We start from the raw sequence: 26,142 nt of genomic DNA, 5'->3' as shown, positions 1-26,142 counted from the left end.
GAAGGAGAGGGGGCGGGCTGGGTAAGAGGGGGTTAAGAGTGGGGAAAATCGAAAATTATGTCTTAATGTGAAATGTTCTATTGGACTCTTATATTTAATAAAAAACATTTGAGTGAAAAAAGGAGGGCTGGCGGGTGTAGTGTCTGAACTGTGAGTTAAAAGCCGTATATGAAATATCTAAGTTAAAGCCGCAACTTAATGTCACCTGTTGGTGCCTATTGTGTTCCATGAAGTGTAATGGACTGTGCATGACCCGGTTTATGATGCCATTATAAACCGCATGGACTGTTTTTGTCAGAAAAAACGTGCCTGTGTGACTGAGTCCCGTTGCTAAGCGGTGTCCAACAACACATGCAGTAAGCGCTATCTCACATTGTGCATACGCAGAAGAAGAAGAGGTCATGTCGACCAGTCATGTGAATTCCCCCATTTTGGGAACCATGGAAAAGTGTTGGACACAGTGTCTTCTTTCTACATACATACACCATGAGCAGCAGAGGACTCTGAACAGGAATGCTGTAGGAAAAAAATAGAGGGTTAAGGTGCTTTCACATTGCGTTCAGGCACCCATTCGAATCCCCAGCAACTGGATTCGGGAGTATGCGCCGACTGGGCTATACACTATAATGGTGCTGGCAGAGCGACCGTGTGCCCTGATGTGCATCATTTTCTGGCGTATACTGGACACTCAGACGTAGTAGACCAAGTCTGGGTGTCTGTCTCTAGTAGGGGTGCCCACCCGAAAATAATGCAAAGGGAGGATATACAGCTTTTAGGGTGGTCAACCGTCCAGAAATTCCTGGACAGTCTGTAAAAATAGGACACTTTCTTGCCTTGTCTGTTAAAAAAAACAAAAAAGAAACCCTCCATCCATATATCGCCTGATAAAGCATGTCACAAGTAGAATATTGTTAAAATAAGCTTTTACTATTGGATATACAACCATTTTTGCTATTGACGGAATCTCCATTTGATAAAACCACGGATGCAAGAGTTTTCATCTATTAAATCATGTGTCTCGTTCTTGAGGTCTGATATTATTCCGCTTTTTCCATTTTGATACTTTACTGCATTTGGAAGGCTACATATGAATGATGTGCCCGTCTTTGGATCCACTCACCCAAAAAAGTGTCTGTATACTGGAAGCTACGTCATTCTAGAACAATAGAAGTGATATATCACAGTGTGACATTTGGGTTAGAACATGTGATTATTCCAGTAAAACATCCATTCTTCCCACAGGCTAATAGACCAGACATATTCATTTATTTTTCATTGTATTATAATTAGTTTTATATTGTCAACTATTCCACAATTGTATAGAAGATATTCACAAAAGCTGTCCCTGCCCCAGTGAGGATTATGATCTAAATTCCCTAGCATTTAAATAAAATTGTCACTATTGTCCTTGTAGGAAGGTGACACATTGGTGGCAAATGTGCAAACATTTATATCTGTCCAGTATATGTAACCAATATCCCTTGCTGACAGCCAAAAAAATCAACAGACAGGTTTCACGTGACTTGTACTATTCATTCTGTGCGTTTTTGGGCCACAGGCTTTTACCTGTGAAACGTGCATTTCAGCTACAGGAATGGGTGGTAGGGATGGAAGCGAAAGATTTGGCTTTGAATTCTGAAGAATTTAGGAGCAGTAAGAAAATGAGGAGATGACAGAACTTAAACTTGCCAGTGGTACTAGCATCCACAAACGCTACCCCATCTCCGTGTGCTGACAGTGTGTCCCATCTCTCGTCAAAGCACCTTTTACATCCTGTGCATATGGCATGAACAATGAACAGGGCTGCCACCATTATTTCAGGGCCCCATACTGGCAATTTTTTTCCCTTTGAGACTCCACCTCAGCTCCGCCTCTACCCCTCAAACCTTCCACAGTTCCACTACCCACGCTTGGAAAAATCTCCACTAAGAGATTTTAAGCCGCCGTCATGACACTCTAACTTTTTCAGCATTTCTTAAAATGACCAATAATCTTTTTGGGCATGTTTTTCTTAATTTTGCTTTAAGGGAATGTGTCACATACGTTGTATAAATCACCAATAATACCACATACAAGGGAAAAATACATCACACCATGGCCGGACCACATATCACACCACATAGTCACCGAATAATACCAAGTACAAGAGACAACTACCGCCACACCAAGACCAGATCATATAATGATCGAATAATAGCACATACAAGGGTGAAATACTGCCACACCATGAGTAGACCACATTTTACCGCCTCATAGGAGCTCTGTATATACTATATAGTGTAAGTGTAGAGGTAACACACTGACTCACCAGTGAGGTCTTTTCTTCTTCATCCAGTGCAGACAGCCATTATTTCTTCCAGCCAGGACTCTGCTATGCAAAAAAGAACACAGTTGTCTAGAGCACCGTTTCCATAGCACATTCCCTAATTTTTCCCCAACTTCTACATCACACAAAATGGGAAAAGCTACATAGTGCCGCACTAAACAGTAACAGCCCCCCCCCTACTGAAAACAGTATCCTCAAAAATGAAATACATCACAGCAGTTTTAATATCCTGTAATTAGCCCCTACAGTAATAATGTCCCCCCATCCTGGCCTCCTTGTGTCTCATTTGTGGCCCTATATGTTCTCCCATTCTGCCCCTATATTTCCTCCTATCCTGCCCCCATATGTTCTCCCATCCTGCCTCCATATGTTCTCCCATCCTGCCTCCATATCTTCCCTGCCCCCATATGTTCTCCTGTCCTGCCACATATGCTCTCCCATCCTGCCCCCATATGTTCTCCCATCCTGCCCCCATATGTTCTCCCATCCTGCCCCCATATGTTCTCCCATCATGCCCCCATATGTTCTCCCATCCTGCCCCAATGTGTCTCCATCCTGCCCCATGATCTCCCAACCTAGCCCCATATGACCTCCCATCTTGCCCCATTTGATCTCCCATATACAGTGGGTACGGAAACTATTCAGACCCCTTTAAATTTGTCACTTTGTTTCATTGCAGCCATTTGATAAATTCAAAAAAGTTAATTTTTTTCTCATTAATGTACACTCTGCACCCCATCTTGACTGAAAAAAAAACGGAAATGTAGAAATTTTTGCACATTTATTAAAAAAAACCCTGAAATATCACATGGTCATAGGTATTCAGACCCTTTGCTCAGTACTGAGTAGAAGACCCCTTTTCAGCTAGTACAGCCATGAGTATTATTGCGAATGATGCAACAAGTTTTTCACACCTGGATTTGGGGATCCTCTGCCATTCTTCCTTGCAGATCCTCTCAAGTTCTGTCAGGTTGGATGGTGAAAGCTGGTGGACAGTAGTGATGAGCGAATATACTCGTTACTCGAGATTTCCCGAGCATGCTCTGGTGACCTCCGAGTATTTTTTAGTGCTCGGAGATTGTTTTCCTCACCTCAGCTGAATGATTTACATCTGTTAACCAGCTTGATTACATGTGGGGATTCCCTAGCAACCAGACAACCCCCACATGTACTTATTCTGGCTAACAGATGTAAATCATTCAGCTGCGGCGATGAAAACTAAATCGTCGAGCACTAAAAATACTCTGAGGACACCCGAGCATGCCCGGGAAATCTCGAGTAACGAGTATATTCGCTCATCACCAGGGGACAGCCATTTTCAGGTCTCTCCAGAGATGCTCAATTGGGTTTAGGTCAGGGCTCTGGCTGGGCCGGTCAAGAATGGTCACAGAGTTGTTCTGTAGCCACTCCTTTGTTATTTTAGCTGTGTGCTTAGGGTCATTGTATTGTTGGAAGGTGAACCTTCAACCAAGTCTGAGGTCCAGAGCACTATGGAAGAGGTTTTCCTCCAGGATATCTCTGTACTTGGCCACATTCATGTTTCCTTCAATATCAACCAGTCGTCCTGTCCCTGCAGCTGAGACAACACCCCCATAGCATGATGCTGCCACCACCATGTTTCACTGTTGGGATTGTATTGGGCAGGTGATGAGCAGTGCCTGGTTTTCTCAACACATACCCCTTAGAATTATCACCAAAAAGGTCTTTCTTTGTCACATCAGTCTTTAGAAATACCCTGGTTTAGGGAAAGAGGGGAAAAAAAAAAAAGAGACAAGTGCGGCGCTTCCTCTGAGCGTAATACGTTTTTACCAACAAGTTAAAAACATTTCTTTTATTTGTAGTTATGCTCACCTTCTATCGGTAAGAAATGCACGTTGAGATTCTCAAGGAATCAATTCTTTAGGCAACTCTTCTTCGTATGTTGTATAATCCAATAAGGTGTGCAGCTCACTTTGGAGAACTATGTGTTGATCCTGCTTCAGATCCACATAGGTGGCAATTTCAAAGAGAAAAAAAAAAAACTTCAAGTAAATGTGGCGCTAAGCACCTACGGATTTTTTGAATTCATCCACTTCAAGTGAAAAATGTTAAAAAATTCATTTATTTTCTCAAAATAAAAAAATAAAATATATTTGTAAATTTTTTTATTTTTTATTTTTTAAAAAACAGTACTGTTTTTTTTAAAAAAAATTTACAAATATATTTTATTTTTTTATTTTGAGAAAATAAATGAATTTTTTAACATTTTTCACTTGAAGTGGATGAATTCAAAAAATCCGTAGGTGCTTAGCGCCACATTTACTTGGAGTTTTTTTTTTTTTTCTCTTTGAAATTTGTCACATCAGACAAGAGATCTTATTTCTCATAGTCTGGGAGTCTTTCATGTGTTTTTTTTTAGCAAACACTATGCGGGCTTTCATATGGCTTGCACTGAGAAGAGGCTTCAGTCGGGCCACTCTGCCATAAAGGCCCGACTGGGGGAGGGCTGCAGTGATAGTTGATTTTGTGGAACTTTCTCCCATCTTCCTACTGCATCTCTGGAGCTCAGCCACAGTGATCTAGGGATTCTTCTTTACCTCTCTCACCAAGGCTCTTCTCCCACGATTGCTCAGTGTGGCTGGACGGCCAGGTCTAGGAAGACTTCTGGTGGCCCCAAACTTCTTCCATTTAAGGATTATGGAGGCCACTGTGCTCTTAGGAACCTTGAGTACTGCAGAAATTCTGTTGTAACCTTGGCCAGATCTATGACTTGCCACAATTGTCTCTGAGCTCCTTGGCCAGTTCCTTTGACCTCATGATTCTCATTTGGTCGCACATGCACTGTGAGCTGTGAGGTCTTATATAGACAGGTGTGTGCCTTTCCAAATCAAGTACTATCAGTTTAGTTAAACACAGCTGACTCCAATGAAGGAGTAGAACCTCAAGGAGGACTGCAAGGAAATGGACAGCATGTGACTTAAAGGGACTCTGTCACCTAAATTTGGCGGGATTGGTTTTGGGTCATATGGGCGGAGTTTTCGGGTGTTTGATTCACCCTTTCCTTACCCGCTGGCTGCATGCTGGCCAAAATATTGGATTGAAGTTCATTCTCTGTCCTCCGTAGTACACGCCTGCGCAAGGTTCAAAAAATCTCCAAATCAATATATGAATATATGTTGAAGCATTCCAGAGTTATTACCTCATAAATAGTGATGAGCGAGTGTACTCGTTGCTCGATGATATCCGAGTATTTGTTAGTGTTCGGAGATTAAGTTTTCATCGCCGCAGTTGAATGATTTACAGCTACTAGCCTGCTTGGTTACATGTGGGGATTCCCTAGCAACCAGGCAACCCCCACATGTACTCAGCCTGGCTGGTAGCTGTAAATCATTCAACTGCAGCGATGAAAACTTAATCTCCGAACACTAATAAATACTTGGAGAACACCCGAGCGTGCTCTGGAAAACCCGAGCAACGAGTACACTCGCTCATCACTACTCATAAAGTGACACTGGTCATATTTAAAAAATTTGGCCCGGTCACTAAGGGGTTAAAACTGGTGCAAAGAAAAAATCCCTCCTCTGGGGTATACATCATTAGAGCTATACTTGGGTACTGCCCTTGTTAGGGCAGGAGCACATACATGGGGCTCAACAGAGTAGGTAGATTTGACTATTGATTTACGCTACCAGTGGAACCCCATGGAACATGACATCCACACAGCTCAAATGGGTGAGATCTACACTCCTTTATGCACTATGGCACCTTGTATTTGATATGTCATATTATTATTTACCAAGGGTTACGTAGGCCCTTATTGTGGATGATGGTGGTTGTTCTTTGTTTTTTTTTTTCTAATTTGTGTTATTTTTCATTTTTATCAATACTGAAAAACACTGCTTTTAATCGCTAAACGGCGTAGCGAGAAAAAAAAGTCAAAACGCCAGAATTACGTTTTTTTTTTGTCACGCGACATTCCATTAAAATGCAATAAATAATTTTTATTTTTTTTTTTAATTTTAGAAAAGTTTTTTTTTTTTTTTTTCACCACTTAGATAAAATAGAACCTAGACATGTTTGGTGTCTATGAACTCGTAATGACATGGCAGGTCAGTTTTAGCATTTAGTGAACCTAGTAAAAAATGCAAAACGAAAAACATGTTTGGGATTGCACTTGTTTTGCAATTTCACCGAATTTTTTTCCCATTTTCTAGTACACGACATGATAAAACCAATGGTGTCGTTCAAAAGTACAACTCGTCCCGCAAAAAATAAGCCCTTACATGGCCATAATGACGGAAAAATAAAAAAGTTATGGCTCTGGGAATGAGGGGAGCGAAAAACGAAAACGCAAAACCGAAAAACGCTCCGGTCATTAAGGGGTTAATTTGTCTGCTGCTGGGTTTCCTTTAATAAATTCACAAAACACAGCAGCGGTAAAGTTGTACTTTTTATTTTTAGATTGATTTTGCATGAGAAAGGTTAAAATAAAAAAAAAAGGGATGAATGTGATGATTTTGAACAGCCCCAATGCCAGAGCTAAAAGCAAAGTGAGCTGATGATTTTCACAGCGATCAGATCATAAATCCTCTCTGCTCATTAAGAAGAGACATAATGGAATTGGATTCTGGTGGAGACGGACAGGCATTGATTGCGTCTCACCAAGTGAATAAAAAGGGGTGATGTCATGTTTTGGATGCTTTTGTGACAAATTCCTGCTTTGTTGGAGAGCGTGAATGGAGATGGTACGGGGGGAACGATCTGGGGTCTATTTAAGATGTTTTCGACGTCCTAGGAAAACATTTGCTAAAAAGAATTGAAATCAATGAATTGTGTGACGCCTCATTTTTCTTTTTTACACATTTAACACCAGTAATATTTCAGATTTGACCTATGGATATAACAAATTCCCCGCCCCGCATGTTTCGCAGCTGTTAGACAGCCAATAACTAGGCAGGCTAACAATCCCATTATGTTTTTTGGCTGCTTAACAGCCGCAAAACTTTTGAGGCAAGGACTCGAGCATGGCGCTCAAGCACCCACAATACTCGATGTGTACCCGGGCACCCAAATGCTCACTCGAGTGGCGAGCACTCTTGCTCATCACTAGTGTGGATGTATGGTAAAACTACAGTCCCAATGACCTGATCTTGGTCAGCACAGTTTCAGATCTAACAATCCGTAAGTCGACAAGCATTGTGCATATTTGCGATAGCAAAGCTCATCTACTCTATTTGCGTAGCACACTTTTCACAGGAATAACACGTGGTATGCAAATAATTGGGATGAATTACATGGAAGCGAATATATGCAGCACTCCAAGCGTTCATTTGCAACTTGGATGTACCAGTATATTTAGGGTGCCGTTCAAACAGTCTTTGGGGACTGACTTTTAGGCCTAGTTCACATGTCCAGTAATCATCCGATAAAACGAATCCAGCAGCAATCCTTTGACAAAAAAAGTTGTGGACACACAACTTTTTTTTTTTGTCCGGCAAAAAAAACTGATTTAAACTGAATCCGTTTTTTTTTTTTTTTCACATTAAAACCCATGGAAAACGGATTAGTTATTTAACCAAATGTTTTTCTTTCATTTGAAAAGGATTTGTTTTTGCTTACTGGAAGAAATGGAAAAAAACAGATGGCTATTTAGCGGATCCGTTTTACATAGGTTTCGATGGAAAAACCAAAAACTGATCCAATTGGAATATTTTTTTTTTTTTAGTCGGACAAAATAGTTGTCTGCACACATTTTTTTTCTCAACGGGCTGCTGCTGGATCTGTTCTAACGAGATAATTACTGGATGTGTGAAGTTGGCTTATACATAAAACACCATGATCTTTTACACCACGTAGCCGTTAGATTATTATTATTATTTATTGTTATAGCGCCATTTATTCCATGGCGCTTTACATGTGAGGAGGGGTATACATAAAAACAAGTACAATAATCTTAAACAATACAAGTCATAACTGGTACAGGAGGAATGAGGACCCTGCCCGCGAAGGCTCACAATCTACAAGGGATGGGTGAGAATACAGTAGGTGAGGGTAGAGATGGTCATGCAGCGGTTTGGTCGATCGGTGGTTACTGCAGGTTGTAGGCTTGTCGGAAGAGGTGGGTCTTCAGGTTCTTTTTGAAGGTTTCGATGGTAGGCGAGAGTCTGATGTGTTGTGGTAGAGGGTTCCAGAGTAGGGGTGATACGCGAGAGAAATCTTGTATACGATTGTGGGAAGAGGAGATAAGAGGGGAGTAGAGTAGGAGATCTTGTGAGGATCGGAGGTTGCGTGTAGGTAAGTACCGGGAGACGAGGTCACAGATGTATGGAGGAGACAGGTTGTGGATGGCTTTGTACGTCATGGTTAGGGTTTTGTAGTGGAGTCTCTGGGCAATGGGGAGCCAGTGAAGGGATTGACAGAGGGGATGAGAGATTCCAACCAAAAGTAATATGAAACCATTATTTTTTTAATAATTATAAACATAAAAACATATGTAGAAAAAACACAGGGCAAAGGCTTGCAAAAATGGGAAAAACACAGCGTGAATAAGCAAATAACATAGTGGGGGCATCAAAATAACCGGACCTGTAATCAATTATATAAAATAACCACACGTCAGGATTTCTTGCAGAAATTTCCTGACAAAAAACTGACATTTCTACCAGAAATCCGCATGTTTTTTTTTTGCATTTTTGACGCATTTTTTGCGTGTTTTGTGCGGTTTTTTTGCGTTTTTCCCCAATGCATGAAATAGCAGCAAAAACACGAAAAATCCGCAAAATTAATGAACATGCTGCTTTTTTTACCGCGATGCGTTTTTTATATGTAAAAGTGTCAATTATACAAGTCCCCATTCATAGGCTGAGTAGAAGAAATCGGAGTGAAGAGCATAATATAGCTAAAGTGCCAGTGCATAAGTCTGCATGAGTATTAGTACTGCATTTTATCACTCCACTTAAAATGACATTCCTACAAGAATCAAGTAGCCTGGCACACACTTAGCAGAGTTGCTATATATGAAAAGAAAGGGTGGTATATTACCTAAAATAAGGAGAGCTGTGCCCCCCTCACACTCGACAGAGGCCGTTTCGCTGCTTGCTTCTTCCGGGGGGCGTGTTGTATTATACATAAACAATATCAAGCACTCTTTGGTCAAGGTTGTCTGAGCTTTATCTATTAGTTATACACTTTGTATATTTTTATCATTTCTTTATTTATATATACTCCTCAACATAGAAATTGCAACAGCAATTAGGAAAAGCTGTGGAATTATGGAAATCACAGGACAAATAGACATGTTAATGATATGCAAAAGATGAAAAAATGGAAACATACTGTAATTTCCAAAACATCTCAATTATTCAGTATTGCTTATGAGCGTCACTCATATAAATACCCACACTTACATGCTGAAGGCACTTGGGCAAATCGTCAAGATCTGCTGCTGGCAGCTCCCTTTGCAACATTGGTCCTACTCCTGGGATTATGCTGTGGGGGTAGTATATTGTACAGCACTCTGATCCTTTTAGTCTTCATTCCAGGTACACGAACAGCTCGGCATTACATTGATTTGGTGGTGGAACCAGATATTTCCCCAAAGTGGTCCAAGAGCCGTTTTTCAACATGACTACTCCAGGCCGTATCTTTATTGTGCTACTGTGAGCAACCTGCTTGGCCCGAAGTGCTACCGTGTCCTGCAGCGACTCCAGACTTGTCTCCCATCGAGCATATCTGAGATCTCATTGGTTGAAGCTGGCAGCTGCAGATCTTGATAATATACATGCCCAACTGCATTCACCGTGGCAGATCATTCCTCAGACAATCCATTAATAACCTCATTGATGGCAGACTAGGTGTTAGTGTGTGTGGATTTCTGCACATGGCGGTTACTACACACCACTGCCTAAATCGAGATGTTTTGAAAATGTGGTTGCGGTTTTTTTATCAATTGCATATCATTAACATTTCTATCCATCCTGTGATTTTCTAAACTCCATGGCTTTTCCTTTTTGGTGTTACAATTTCAATATTGAGGCGTGTAGGTTGTTTTTTTTTCTTTGGAATGAAGAAATATATGAATTATTCTGTAAGCATAGGAAATGGAAGATGTAATTACGGTAATCATGTTATATGTAGATGAGGATGTTTAGTGTTGTTTTTTTCTTTTATATGTTTATGAATTGCATTTACATGACTTGTTTTAATATGTTTTAGTAATATACCTTTCCTTCTATCGCAGAGGCTCTCGGCTTCCAGCATTGCCAAGCTTTCGAGCAAGGACACCGAGAAGCAATTAGATTTTTCAGGTAATGTGCTGCCACTAAATGAGACTATTTAGTAGTCATAGAAGCGAGCGCTCCACGGCTTACAATGACTTGAACTGTGTCCAAATGGTCTTTCTTTTTCTGGAGCTGTTAAGATGTGCGTGCCTGGGACACTGTCCACATTCTATTTTTAAAACTGGCTCAATAAGAGAATTTGAAAGTATTTGTGAAATCCGGATGTGACTATTTTCAGATCGCATTAAGAATGATTGTCCATAGGCTGGTGTGCATTGTTGTAGGATACCATAACTATATATTTTATCCAGTTTCCTCTCATGTATTTTTCTTTATCTTAAATCATTTTCCATGTCAGTAAACCTTCTGAAAGAAACTAGTATGGCATAAAAGGACATCACTCAGTTGTTCCTGTGCTTGCCCATCTATGTAACAAAATTAATAATTACAAGACAAATAACCCCTTTACTTCCTATTTGAAAAAGTATACTAATACCAATATTTTTATTATGTAGCGTCCTCCTGACACAATTTCGCCCTGGACAGCACTGCTCATCTATCTATGATCCATGTGTATTTCCTTACATCCAGTTGTGGAACTTATAATTATTCGAAGATTTGTTGATTAAAATGTACTTTGTTCATGGAAATACCCCTTTAACTGTTCACAACAACAGAAATTTTGACCAGGGTGCTAGAACATTTACACACCACTTTATATATATATATATATATATATATATATATATATATATATATATATATGTGTGTGTGTGTATCTATGTATGTATGTATGTGTAATATATACATATACACATACAATGTTGAAAATAAGTATTTCATAGACTGATGATTTTACAAGTTTTCCCATCTACAAGGAATGGAGAGGTCTGTAATTTTTATCGTAGGTACACTTCAACTGTGAGAGACCGAATCTAAGAATAAAAAAAACAAAAAATCAAAGTGTATGATTTTAAATAATTAAATTTCATTTTATTGCATGAAATAAGTATTTGATCACCTACCAACCAGCAAAAATCCTGGCTCTCACAGACCAGTTAATTATTCTTTAAGAAGCCCTCTTACTCTTCACTTGTTACCTGTATAAAAGACACCTGTCCACACAGACAATCAATCGCACTCCAACTTCTCCACCATGGCCAAGACCAAAGAGCTGTCTAAAGACACCTGGGACAAATTTCTAGACCTGCACAAGGTTTGGATGGGCTACAGGACAATAGAAAAGCAACTTGGTGAGAAGGCAACCACTGTTAGCACAATTATTAGAAAATGGAGTAAACACAAGATGACTGTCATTCTTCCTTGGTCTGAGGCTCCATTCAAGATCTGGCTTCGTGGGGTAAGGAGGATTCTAAGAAAGGTCAGGATCAGCCCAGAACTACACTGGAGGGCCTGGTCAATGACGTAAAGAGAGCTGGGACTACAGTCTTAAACATTACCGTTAGGCTAAGTTCACACTGCGTTAGTGCAGTTCGTTCAACACATCCATTAAACGGACTGCACTAACGCAAGTACCGACGTTTGCACAGCGCTAGCGCAGATGGAGCATCTGCTAGCTCCATCTGCGCTAGCAGTGCGATAGCAGTGACGGACCCGGAAACGCTGCAGCCCGCGTCTCGGGTCCGTCACTCAATGACGGCACATCGCTAGCTCACGCCCATTGGCGGCGTTAACAGACTACGTTACACCGCATTATGCCGCGGTGTAACGTAGTCCGTTAAACGGGTCACACTAACGCAGTGTGAACCCAGCCTTAGTAATGCACTATGTCACCATGGATTAAAATCCTGCAGGGTGCGCAAGGTCCCTCTGCTCATGCCAGCTCATGTCCAGGCCCAATTGAAGTTCGCCAATGACCGATTGGATGATCCAGAGGAGGCATGAGAGAAGGTCATGTGGTCAGATGCGATCAAAATAGAACATTTTGGAATTCCACTCACCGTGTTTAGAGGAAGAAGGATGAGTACAACCCCAAGAACACTGTCCCAAACGTGCAGCATGGTGAGGTCCTTTTCTGCAATGGGGACAGGACAACTGCACCGTAATGAAACGAGGAAAGATGGGGTCACGTATCACAAGATTTTGGCCAACAACCTCCTTCCCTCAGTAAGAGCATTTAAGATGGGTCATGCCTAAATCTTCCAGCATGACAATGACCTGAAAGATACAGCCAGGGCAACTAAGGAGTGGCTCAGTAAGAAGCATTTCAAGGTCCTGAAGCGTCATCGCCAGTCTCCAGACCTGAACCCAATAGAGAATCATTGGAGGGAGCTGAAACTCAATGTTAACCAGCGACAGCCCCAAAATCTGAAAGATCTGGAGAAGATATGTATGGAGGTGGGGGCTAAAATCCCTGCTGCAGTGTGTGCAAACTTGGTCAAGAACTACAGGAAACGTCTGACCTCTGTAATTGCAAACAAAGTTTCTCTACCAAATATTAAGTTCTGTTTTTCTATTGTATCAAATAGTTATTTCATGCAATAAAATACAAATTCATTATGTAAAAATCATGCAATGGGATTTTCTGGATTTCCTTTTAAGATCCTGTCTCTCACAATTGAAGTGTACTTACGATAAAAATTACAGACTTCTCCATTTTTTGTAGGTGGGAAAACTTGTAAAATCGTCAGTGTATCAAATACTTATTTTCACCACTGTATGTATATATCTATATATCTCTGAATGCTGTAAAAAGTTCAAGAAAGCAATTTGTTTATTTCCATTAATCACCTCTTAAAAACAATAATAAAGGCACTTAAAATATTAGAATCACATGCGGTTGATTTCTACTCTATCTAATGTGCTGTTACCCACTTCACTACCAGCGTGAAATTAATTTGATTTACACAGTGTATTCGGTTACATTTAAGGGTCTGCTGGGCCATGTGTATTTTCCTTATAAATGTCAGCCGAAAATGTGTGTCCAGCATGTACTGCCAACTGTAGGACATAATAATAGGCACTGCTGGAGTCCCAATAATGTTTGGCCCGGATTACAAGGGCTGCTTTGTTCACTTCCCATTTTAGACAGCACTGATGTAATGCACTGAACAGAGGCTGCAGTGTTCACACATAACGAAGGGATTGGAAAACTGCTGGGAACGTGGGGAAAGTCACCCTGAATGTAGTCCAAAGTGGTTGGTCACTGCTGTAGAATTAGCGCTGTCTGTCCTGTTTGCCCTACTGTAAATACCAAAATGGACGGTTACTTTTACTAGATAGTAAGGTAAGTTTAAAGGGGTATATCAGGGGCCAACATAGAAATCATGGGGCCCCATAGCATAAGTTCTAATTCCCTCCTCAAAAAATAAAAATAAATATTTGGTGGAGTCACAGAAGAGCATAGCTCACAACTTTGCAGCCTTTACAAATTATTTTTGTTCCTACTGCTACTGGAGCCCTAGATTCCCCTTTCGTTGCACCCATAAAGTATGCTGCCAACAAAAGTACCCCACAAACACTAAATGATACTGTAACAGTGAGTTCCTCCACAGTACCCTCCACGTGTACAGTATGATGACCCTACTGTACCCCACCTCAACTACCCCAGCAAAGTATGGAGACCCCAATTCAGTATGATCCCCCAACTGTTAACCCCACACAGCTCTCTATACAGTATAATGTCCCCACATCTCCCCCCACTGTATAATAGCCTGCATTAGCTTGTTGCACCCCTCACACCCTGGCATCCAGCACCCAGTGTTACGCTGCCCTTCCCCCCACATATGACCCTGTTTATAATATAATGCAAAGATTTGTAAACTTTAATCCCTTCACCCCATAGCTTGTTTTCACCTGCATCAACATATCCACGTGATTCTGATGTTGTTTTATACTTTGTTAGTGGTAAATTTAGGTCAACATTTTTTTGCGTTTATGTGTGGAAATATTGTAATTTTGGGTAAAATTTAGCAAATTTCCCATTTTAATTTTTATGATATTAAACCAAATAGTTATATTACACAAAATTGTTAATAACATTTTCCACATATTTAAATTATATCAGCACCAATTTTGAAACATACTGTACTTTTTTTGTTAGCAAGTTGGAAGGGTTAAAACTTTATCGTCAATTTCTCATTTTTCCAACAAAATTTACAAAACCAATTTTTTTTTTTAAGGGACCACTTCACATTTGAAGTGCCCTATATGAAAGAAAATACCCAAAAGTGACAACATTTTAAAAAACTGGACCCCTCAAACTGCTCAAAACCTCATTCAAGAAGTTTTTAATCCTCCGGGTGCTTCACAGGAGTTAAAGCGATTTTGCTTTAGCTCTAAATTTTGCATTTTCACAGGGGTAAAATGGGAAAATTGACGATACAATTTGTTGTGCAATATCTCTTCAGTATGCCAATACCACATATGTGGTGGAAAATTACTGTTTGAGCGCATGCCAGGGCTTGGAGAGGAAGGAACAGCATTTCACTTTTGGAGCGCAAAATTGCCTGTAATAGATTGTAGGTGCCATGTCTCATTTGTAGAGCCCCCTTATGTGCCTAATTAATGGAACCGCCCATAAGCAAGTGACCTCATTTTGAAAACTACACCCCTCAAGGAATTTATTTAGATGTGTGGTGAGCATCTTGAACCTGCAGGTGCTTCGCAGAATTATCACAATGAGTTGTGAAAATGAAAAAAATACATTTTTTTTCAAGCAAAAATGTTGCTTCAGCCGCAAATTTTTCATTTTCACAAGGGTACCAGAAGGAAATGGACCATACTATTTGTTGTGCAATTTCTCCTTAGTACACTGATGCCCCAAATGCGATGGAAAACTATTGTTTCACATGGCAGGGCCCGGAAGGGAAGGCGCGCCAGCTGAATTGTGGAGCTCAATTTTGGCTGAAATAGATTGCCGTTTCGAAGTCATAGTTGAAGAGCCCCTGACATGTCAAAACTGCAGAAACCCCCACCAGTGACCCCATTTTGAAAATTACACCTCTTGAAGAAATCACCTAGCGGTGTGGTAAGCATTTTTACCCTCAGGCGATTCACAGAATTGTATAACATTTGGATGGGAAAATGGAAAATTGCAATTTTTTTCCACTGAAATGTTGCTTTGGCACCAAGTTTTTAATTTTCAAAAAGAGTAATAGGAGAAAATGAATAATACAATTTTGTACGCAATTTCTCCTGAGTACACCGATACCTGTTGTGAATTCTGTGGCAGAGCTCCCTCCTGTGGTCACAAGTGGTACTTCGGCTGATTCTCTCTGTGAGCTTCTGTTGGTGGAGGGAAGTGGTACTGAGGCTTCTGAGTTTCCTCCCTCAGGTGATCTGGTGAGGTCGTTAGGTGCTTCTCTACTTAAATCCACCTAATGCTTTGATCCTGGCTTCCTGTCAATGTTCCAGTGTTGGACTTGCTTTTCCCTGGATCATTCCTGTGGCCTGCTGCTCTGCATAGCTAAGTTCTTCTTTGCTATTGGTTTGCTATTTTTTCTGTCCAGCTTGTCTAATTTGTTGCTGGAAGCTATGGGACGCGAAGGGTGTACCTCCGTGCCGTTAGTTTGGTACGGAGGGTCTTTTTGCCCCCTTTGTGTGGTTTTCTTTAGGGTTTTGTGTAGACCGCAAAGTTACCTTTTCTATCCTCGCTCTGTTAAGAAAGTCGGGCCTCACTTTGCTGAATCTATTTCATCTCTACGTTTGTCTTTTCATCTTACTCACAGTCATTATATGTGGGGGGCTGCCTTTTCCTGGGGTATTTCTCTGAGGCAAGGTAGGCTTATTTTCTATCTTCAGGCTAGTTAGTTTCTCAGGCTGTGCCAAGTTGCATAGGCAGAGTTAGGCGCAATCCACGGCTGCCTCTAGTGTTGTTTGGAGAGGATTAGGGATTGCGGTCTGCAGAGTTCCCACGTCTCAGAGCTCGTTCTATGATTTTGGGTTATTGTCAGATCACTGTATGTGCTCTGACCGCTATGTCCATTGTGGTACTGAATTGCCTTTCATAACAGATACCCCATATGTGGTTGAAAACTACTTTTGAGGCACAGTGCAAAGCTCAGAAGTTAGAAGCACCATATTGGATTTCAGAATTTGCTGGAATAGTTTGAGCGTGCCATGTCATATTGGCAGAGCTCCTGAGGTGTCAGTACCGTGGAACTCGCCATAAGTGACCCCATTTTACAAACTAAACCCCCAATGAATTCATTTAGGGGTGCAGTGAGCATTTTGACACCATGTGTGCCTCACATAATTTTATAAAATTGGGTGATGAAGAAAGAATAATTTTAACCCCATGTTTTTCAATTTTATACGGGCTAATAGGAAAAAATGGACCTCTTCATTTTTTTGTGGAATTCCTCCTGAGTGCGTCAATATCCTACATGTACGGTAACCGGGAAATACTTTTTAGGTACACTGCGAAGTTCAGAAGGGAAGGAGTTTGCCATTTTATAGTGCAGAATGGGCTGTTATGGTTTGCAGGTGCCATGACCCACTGGCAGAGCCCATGAGGTCGCAGAACCCTCATAATAAGGGACTCCGTTTTACAAACTACACATCTCAAAGAATTCATCTAGGGGTGTAGACTCAGGGCCGGCTCCAGGTTTTTGAGGGCCCCGGGCGAAAGATTCTCAGTGGGCCCCCTATAACACATACCACGATTCATGATCGCATATAACACAGCCATGTAGTATATAACACAGCCCACGTAGTATATAGCACAGCCATGTATTATATAACAGCCCATGTAGCATATAACACAGCCACGTAGTATATAGCACAGCCCATATAGTATATAGCACAGCCACATAGTACATAACACGGCCCACGTAGTTTATAGAACAGCCATCTAGTATATAGCACAGCCCGCGTAGCATATAACAGCCCACATAGTATATAACGCGGCCCACGTAGTATATAGAACAGCCATGTAGTATATAGAGACACTTGCCCCATATAGTGCTGCACAAACGTTATGGCCCCATAGATGCTCCATACAGACACTTGCCCCATATAGTGCTGCACAAACGTTATGGCCCCATAAGATGCTCCATACAGACACTTGCCCCATTTGCTGTTGCTGCGATAAAAAAAACCCCAAAAAACACATACTCACCTCTCCGTCGCTTGCCCCCGGCACTTTCAATATTCACCTGTCCATCTTCTTCAGCGTCTTCTGCACTGACGCTCAGGCAAAGGGCGCGCACTAACCACGTCACCGCGCCCTCTGACCTCAGCGTCACTGCAGAGGACGTGGAAGAAGGAGCGGCGGCTGGAACGAGGAGCAGGTGAATATCACGCAGCGCTGCGCTCTCCTCCCCGTTATACTCACCTGCTCCTGGCGCTGTACAGTACCTGCTTCCCGGTGCCGGCAGCTTCTTCCTGTATTGAGCGGTCACCGTTACCGCTCATTACAGTAATGAATATGCGGCTCCACCCTTATGGAAGATGGAGCCGCATATTCGTTACTGTAATGAGCGGTACCATGTGACCGCTCAGTACAGGAAGAAGCTGGGGAGCATGGAACCTGCAGGGACCACGCCAGCCGCCAGGAGTAGGTGAGTATAATTAGACAGCCCCCGGCCGCTCCCCCTCCCCTGCCGAGTCAGCTCCATGATGTGCCGCTAGCTGAGGGCCCCTGGGGAGCGGTGGTCCTAGGCACTGGCAGCTGCCTGCCCTTAACGCTGGCCTTGAATGGGCCCCTCTGTCTCGCCAGGGCCCCGCCACTTGCCCGGGTACACCGGATGCTGACGCCGGCCCTGCAGTGATCATATTGACACCACGCGTGTGTCACACAATGTTATACCATTGGGCAAAAAAATAATTTTTACCACAAATTTTATTTTAGCGCCAGATTTTACATTTACACGAGGGTAAAAATGGCACCAAAATGTGTCACATAATTTCTGCTGAATGTGGAAATGCACAATATATGACTGTACACTACTGCTTAGCCACACGGCAAGACTTGGGAGGGACAGAGCTCTATTTGACTCTTGGGAAAACAAATGATCCTAGAATAGTTTGCAAACTCCATATCCATATAAGAGCCAGGAGAACAGAATCACCCTTCAAGTGACCCCATTTTGTAAATTACCGTATACTCCTCTGGGAATTTATCTACAGGTGTAGGGATGATCTTCACTCCATAGGTGTTTTCTAGAAATGATCAGCAATGGATGTTGCTGAGTGAAAATTTCAAACCTGCCATTCTAGTCCTCGTACATTGCAGTGACCAGTACATTGTAGTGTAGGGTTTCACTTAAGCCAAGCTCCTGGCGGTAATCGTACGGGCACTGCTTCTGTGCCTGCATGATCACCATGATGTAAATTTGTGTCATTTTACGGGAAGCCTTTCCCAACCATGATGTAAAGTTACGTCAAATTCCATGAAGGGGTTAAAGTATACTTTAAAGAAAATCTACATGAGTACACAAAGCTATATTTAAGGGGCCAAAATGCATCAATAAATTCAAGAATACCTAGCAATGTGTAAGGCTCAAAATTAATTAAAAAATATATATATATTCTTTATTGGATAACATAATAGTTAAAAACCTAAAAATAGACATGCAAAAGTCAGAGATATAAAATACTAATGGTAGGTAAGTGATATTCACCGAACTCCCCAGGGTGAATACTACATATCAATACGGGGCTATATTGTATACAAACACTGTAGTGAGGACAGATACTCAAAACATAGAAGCCAAAATAGTAAGTGCTGTGTAAATTAAGGCTCTTTAAGTAAATAAGAAGAGCGTGATTTCACGTGAAAGTTCATATAATGATAATGCACAGTGATATTGAGTACACTTTTCCTATCAAAGAAAATGCACCCGATGAGCGTTTCGCATCAAGCTTCTTCAGGGGGTGATTGTACATGTGAGCACCAGCACGTTCATATGGGAGACATGGGAGACCCGTTCTAGTGATCAGTAGAGGTCCTAGTGGTCAGGTCCCCACCAATCATACAAATTCTTACCTGTCCTAGGGATAGTTGGTGGGAGAACCCTTTTAATTTATCAATTCCACATAGTTTTACTGTTTGCAGACTTTGAGTTATGATTTTGGAAAATGTTGTCCTGTGTGATAATATTTGGCATCTCCATTATCTGTAGCTTTGATAAAGGTGTAACTTCCCCTTAGTCCTGTCGTTGATACTATTGTGGGTGCTTATATATCTTGTGCGTTTACCAGGAAAAATGGACAAATTGCCTCACAATGTACATGATTGTTCCCAATAAATGTTTTCCTGTCCTTTATCTTCTTTAATAATGTGTAATTGTATATTAGGGAAGAGATGGATATCTGATATATTTGAAGGATATCCTGGAGGGAGACACAGACATGTCTACGCATTTGGCAATTGTTATAATAATATAGCTATAAGTTATTATTTTTTTGTTCATAGTTGTCTCCCTTTTGTGTAGAGATGCCCTTTAATGCTAGACCAGAAATGTTTTTTATCCGGTAATAAATCTGCAGGGTCCGTTAGATGTACTGCTGTGATATGGATCTTATAATCTTACTGTATTGCTTTCATCTAGGGTTTATTTCGTCTAATTGGGCAATAAAACACATCAAAGTTTTCTGCATAAGAATGTGAATATTGACTCCTCATTCCTCACCATGAAAATAAATCTGTGAAAAACCGTGTTCTTCCGCTCTGCTATATCTGTATGGTTAGCTGTAATTTGGCATTTCCCTAATCTAAGAATATATATTTATATATTTTATTCATCTGTTGCTGTTTATTTAATAAAATTACATTTTAATTTTTGCCTACAGATAAGTTGAAAGGACAAAGAGAGGATATGACACCAGATCGGTTCCCCCGTAGAAGCCCCTCTTTAGAATCGCTGAATACTCACTCACCATTAGGTTTTGGATCAAGAAATTCTTCACCGTTTTCACTTGACTCTCTGTCACCTCAGAGTAAACTCAGGTAGGGCCACGTATATCATGTGTGCAAGGTCCACTACGGAAGTCCTTGTGCCCGGACATCTGCCCGGCATTGTCTGGTGCTGTGACTGCCCCTATATATGTTTTAAGGGAATCTGTCACTAGGTTTTTGCTACATAATTTGAGAACACCATGACATAGGGCGGGGATGGACTGGGACTGAATTTCAGCCCTGGCATTTGAAAGCGCCCAGGTCCATGCTGTCCCCACCCCCGAGCGCCAGATGGGGGTCTCTATTACTAATATTACCCTGCCTGAAGTAAATCTAACAATATTTCTACTACCAATGTTTCTAATAATACCAACTAAACCGCTATATAAGATTGAATAATAATAATAATAATGCTATATAACAAATCCCAACCAACCATAACCAGAATATACAGCACCATACTGATCATGAAAGGGGTTGTCCAGGCTTGAGGTAAAAATCTATGTGAATTCAGACTTCTGAATCTGTCAGGATTCTCCAGGTCATTGGAAGTGGGCCGTCATGTGAATGCAAGAATGCGATTTCCACACCCATGGACACATTCAGACTAGACATACTTGGCCTTGTGAAATTCACTCTTAGTGAGCAAGACCGTGCACGTCTTGTTAGCACGTCACTGCATATATTAAAATCGCATCTTCCACCCAGTGGCGTAACTCAAAACTCATGGGCCCCAATGCGAGAGCTCCAATGGGGTCCCCAAATATTTTAAATCTTTAATAGTGGTCTTTTTCTATAGGCCAAAGAGACTTCTAGGGCCCCCTAGGTGCCAGGGTGATTGCAACCCCTGCACCTGTTGTAGTTACACCCCTGCTTCCACCTCTACCATTGCCAGCTGGTCAGTCCGGCCGTGTGCACAGGGCACCATTCAGGCTAAGGCCAACCCTGCCTGTAAGGGTAAATATCGATCCAAGATGTTATTGATCTTATTTGTGATAAAAGCAGCAGGATTATATGTAATTGGGGTATAGTTCTCACAATCAGACAATTGCAGTAGAATGTTAGATATATAGTAGAATTTATCCATTATCACTAGAGATCGCCCTTTATCAGACTGTTTTCTTATGGAGGATTTGTAATTTTTGAGTGCATTAAGTGCTATAGTTTCTTCAATAGTCATATTGGATCTGTGGGTTAAATATCCCAATTTGTGGGACTTAATTACCTTGTCTATGCCCTGTGAGACTGTGAATATAGGCCTCAACTCTGTGTAAACTGGGTGGGGGGTCTGGATCTACATTTAAGGTGTAAAGGTACCTTCACACATAACGATATCGTTAACGATATCGTTGCTTTTTGTGACGTAGCAACGACATCGTTAAGGAAATCGTTATGTGTGACAGCGACCAACGATCAGGCCCCTGCTGGGAGATCGTTGGTCGCTGGACAAAGTCCAGAACTTTATTTCGTCGCTGGAACTCCCGTGGACATCGCTGGATCGGCATGTGTGACACCGATCCAGCGATGTCTTCACTAGTAACCACGGTAAACATCGGGTAACTAAGCGCAGGGCCGCACTTAGTAACCCGATGTTTACCCTGGTTACCAGCGTAAAAGTAAAAAAAAAAAAAAACACTACATACTTACCTACCACTGTCTGTCCCCGGCTCTGTGCTCTGCACTCCTCCTGTACTGGCTGTGAGCGTCGGTCAGCCGGAAAGCAGAGCGGTGACGTCACCGCTCTGCTTTCCGGCCGCTGTGCTCACAGCCAGTGCAGGAGGAGTGCAGAGAAGCAGAGCGCCGAGGGACAGACAGCGGTAGGTAAGTATGTAGTGTTTGTTTTTTTTTACTTTTACGCTGGTAACCAGGGTAAACATCGGGTTACTAAGCGCGGCCCTGCGCTTAGTAACCCGATGTTTACCCTGGTTATCCGGGGACTTCGGATCGTTGGTCGCTGGAGAGCTGTCTTTGTGACAGCTCTCCAGCGACCAAACAGCGACGCTGCAGCGATCCGGATCATTGTCGGTATCGCTGCAGCGTCGCTTAATGTGAAGGGGCCTTAAGCCTAAAGAAGTAATGGATAGGGGATCAGGGGAAATGGACAAATCCATGACCTGTTGTTCAAATACAGAAAAAAGTGCCTTTACGTTCCCCACACTTTTTGCCACACTTCCATCCTTTTGTGTCTCTCCTTGCCCCCCTGTCCTGTGTTAGCCGCACTCGCCCTTTTTCCCGCCACTTTCGGTCCATACGGTCTATTTAAACTGTATATGCCGACGTTCACCGCACTTCATAACAGCACATACGTATCTGTATCTGTACCTCCCGTCTGGTTGGCATTCATGTCTATATTGCGGGCAGTTCTACGTAATGCTCTTCGACGTGCATTGATAACTTTCTGGCACCTTTACTTTTATCCCTACTTTGATTCCTTTGGCGCATATCTTATCTATTGGTCCTCTCACTCATTCCTATAGAGTATTTATAATGTCACACCTCCCTTACCTTTTCCTATCCTATCCTATTTGCTAACAACCTTAACATTATTTTATTCTCACTATTAGCAGGGCCGCCTCCAGGTTTTCATGGGCCCCGGGTGAAAGAGTCTCAGTGGGCCCATTTAAAACACAAGAAATATAGACACAGTAGAATTTCAAAGATTTAAATTCTTACATAGCATGAGTGATATTGTTTGCAAATTCTACAATAGCTCAGAAACCTGGTGTTAATGTTGATATTTAATTTTTAATTGGTATAATTACTATTTTTATCTGTAGTGTGCAGTACACCCTTTTGTGTTGGTGTTACCAATTGCCATTTACATTTTCATTAATAAAGGCATTTTTATGTAGTATTATTGTCCCTATGTATATCATTTGAGATCTTATGTTCAGTTCCTTTTGATTGGTGCACTTAGATATTCATCTGTATGGCTTACGACAGGTCACTGATCCGTCAGTGACCTGCCCCCCTATCTTACATACTACATAGAATATTGTGAGGTTACAAAAATTTTTTTTATTAACCTGTGCTGTAGTGTGATACATGCCTAATATGCCTATATGCATTTATGCTTTAGGCTGGTGTCACACTAGCGCATAATATGGATGAGTGCTATGCGAGAAAACATCGCATAGCGCTCAGACCGCTGTTAATCTATGGGGCAGCTCCCATCACTGTTTTTTTTCTCGGCCGCAATATACGTGCGAGTGAAGTCACAGCACGCTGCGATTGCCACCGACACTCGGCCGAGTCTCGGCTCACTCGCACCCACACAGTGCACATCACTCGGATATCATCTTGCAATACTATTGTTTTTTATTTATTCTTAATGGCAAAAAAGGGTGATTTGGACTTTTATTTTATTTTTTTCTTATTTGCATTTTATGTACAGTAGTTTTAAGTATATTGTGTTTGGCCAATTTGGCTGAAGCAGGAAAACATATCCAACTAAATACCGTATTCCCTTTTGACCATTATGGCCACTGACTTCTATACTCTTGGTTTTAGATTAGTTTCAATTGTCTAATGAATTCCAATGGTAAGACGCCCCTTGATTATGGAATCTCATTTTGAATTTTGGGCTCAGCAACATTTTAAAAAGAACATTGGAAAGCTAGAAGATTATTTCATGGATTGGAAGGTCTCTGTTATAGTGATAGGTCAGAAAAGTTAGGGTATGTGCACCTGTATAGAGCTCCTCTGCGGATTTTTTCGCAGCGGATTTCAAAAATCCGCAGGGGAAAACCGCTGCGGTTTTTACTGCGGATTTATCGCGTTTTCTATTGTGGATTCCGCTGCGGATTTACATCTGCAGTTTTCTATTGGAGCAGATGTAAAAACGTTGCGGATTCCGCACAAAGAATTGACATGCTGCGGAAAATAAAACACTGCGTTTCCGTGCGTTTTTTTTTTTGTTCCGCAGCATGGGCACAGCGTTTTTCGTTTCCCATAGATTTACGTTGTACTGTAAACGCATGGGAAAACTGCTGCGGATCCGCAGCAAAATCCGCATCGTGTGCACATAGCCTTAGGCTTACTTAGCTTAGACAAATGATGCCTCAAAGTAGATCTCATGTATATGTATACATGCATGTGTGCCCAATAAAAAGGACTGGCTCATGATTTAGTCCTTCCAAAGTACTTAAAAATGGACATTCAGTACTTGTGGAGGAAAGATGATTTTAGCAGCTAAATAGAGTAATTAGATTAGTCAAAATAAAGAAAAAAGAAATAGTCCTTTAACACTGTAGAGCACATTATAAAAAGTATAATAAAACGTATTATTTATTGAGAAAAAAAAATATATTTTCTTTTTACTAAGAACACAAATATATATGCATTATATAAACACTCTGACTACAAAACACTGCGAGCTAAGGGCCTGATGAGCGTCATTAGCTCGGTGCAGCGTCTAATATTTACAAAAACAACCATTAGACGCGATAACATTGATAAAGTACACGAGGCTCCTGGGATCTTGCACATTGTTTTCAAGATTAGCTAAAATGGCTTGTCATTCATTCATTTATTTCAATTAACTTCACGTGTTTACCATCATCTACAATACTCAAAGGCCCCGTAATATATGAGAGAAATTACTACCGAACAGATATTGACCTCTTCCCTTAATGAATCTCTTTTTGTTGCTCTAAACGCAGGCTTGATTTCCACTCTGTGTTGTGCTTAGATTTAAAGGGGTTTTCCCACGGACAAAGGTTCATTTTAATCAATAAATCGCAAAATAATAATAATTTCCACAATTGGATGCAGGGGTGGATTAAGGGTAGCCAGGGCCCCGGGTTGTTCACACACTGTGGGCCCCCCCGGTCATGTGACAGGGGTCATGTGACGGGGGTCATGTGACGAGGGTCATGTGACGAGGGTCATGATATACCCGAACCAGATTATTCCAGAAAAAGGGCCGGGCCCTACTCTACTGTAACCTATTAAATATTTGTTAAAATCTGCAATACAATTTAGGTATATCTTGACCAATAATATCACATACAAGGAACAAATACCACCGCGCCATGACCAGACCACAAATTACAACCACAGTGATCGAATAATATCACATACAAGGAACAAATACCACCGCACCATGACCAGACCACAAATTACAACCACAGTGATCGAATAATATCACATACAAGGAACAAATACCACCGCACCATGACCAGACCACAAATTACAACCACAGTGATCGAATAATATCACATACAAAGAACAAATACCACCGTACCATGTCAAGACCACACATTACCACTTGGTGACCAAATAGCACATACAAGGGACAAATACCACAACACCATTTCCAGACCACATATTACCACCATATAGTGACTGAATACTACAATACTGATCAGTAATAAAATTAAAAAAAAAACACAATACTATCACCATAAGTGCCAGTATTCACAGGAGATCTGTACTTAGTATGCAGTGTCTGTGTAGAGGTAATACAGTGATCACTGGTGACATTGTACACAGGACCTCTGTATATGGTATAAAGTGTATAGTGTCAGTGTATAGGTAACACTGACTCACCAGTGACGTCTCTAGGTGAAGTCCTTCATCTTTCATCCAGCACAGACCGCCATCATTTCTTCCAGCCAGGACTCGTTTCTGCAGGAAATAACACAGTTACCTCGAGCTCCGCTTGCAGAACACAGTACTTAATTTTTCACAACTTC

General features: G+C 41.4%; 1 protein-coding gene across 3 annotated transcripts in view; it reads left to right on the top strand.

Moving 5' to 3' along the window:
* Positions 1-26,142, top strand: part of LOC138672780 (cytospin-B-like) — a 442,687-nt gene that overhangs the window by 353,386 nt on the left and 63,159 nt on the right. For all 3 annotated transcript variants that reach the window (XM_069761133.1, XM_069761134.1, XM_069761135.1), the window contains 2 exons: positions 10,545-10,611; positions 20,341-20,497. In XM_069761133.1, coding sequence (XP_069617234.1) covers positions 10,545-10,611; positions 20,341-20,497 — 224 coding nt within the window. The remainder of the gene's footprint in view (positions 1-10,544; positions 10,612-20,340; positions 20,498-26,142) is intronic.

This window comes from Ranitomeya imitator, chromosome 3, assembly GCF_032444005.1.
Source record: "Ranitomeya imitator isolate aRanImi1 chromosome 3, aRanImi1.pri, whole genome shotgun sequence".
Classification (NCBI taxonomy): domain Eukaryota; kingdom Metazoa; phylum Chordata; class Amphibia; order Anura; family Dendrobatidae; genus Ranitomeya; species Ranitomeya imitator.
This window is presented reverse-complemented; position numbering and strand designations above follow the sequence as displayed.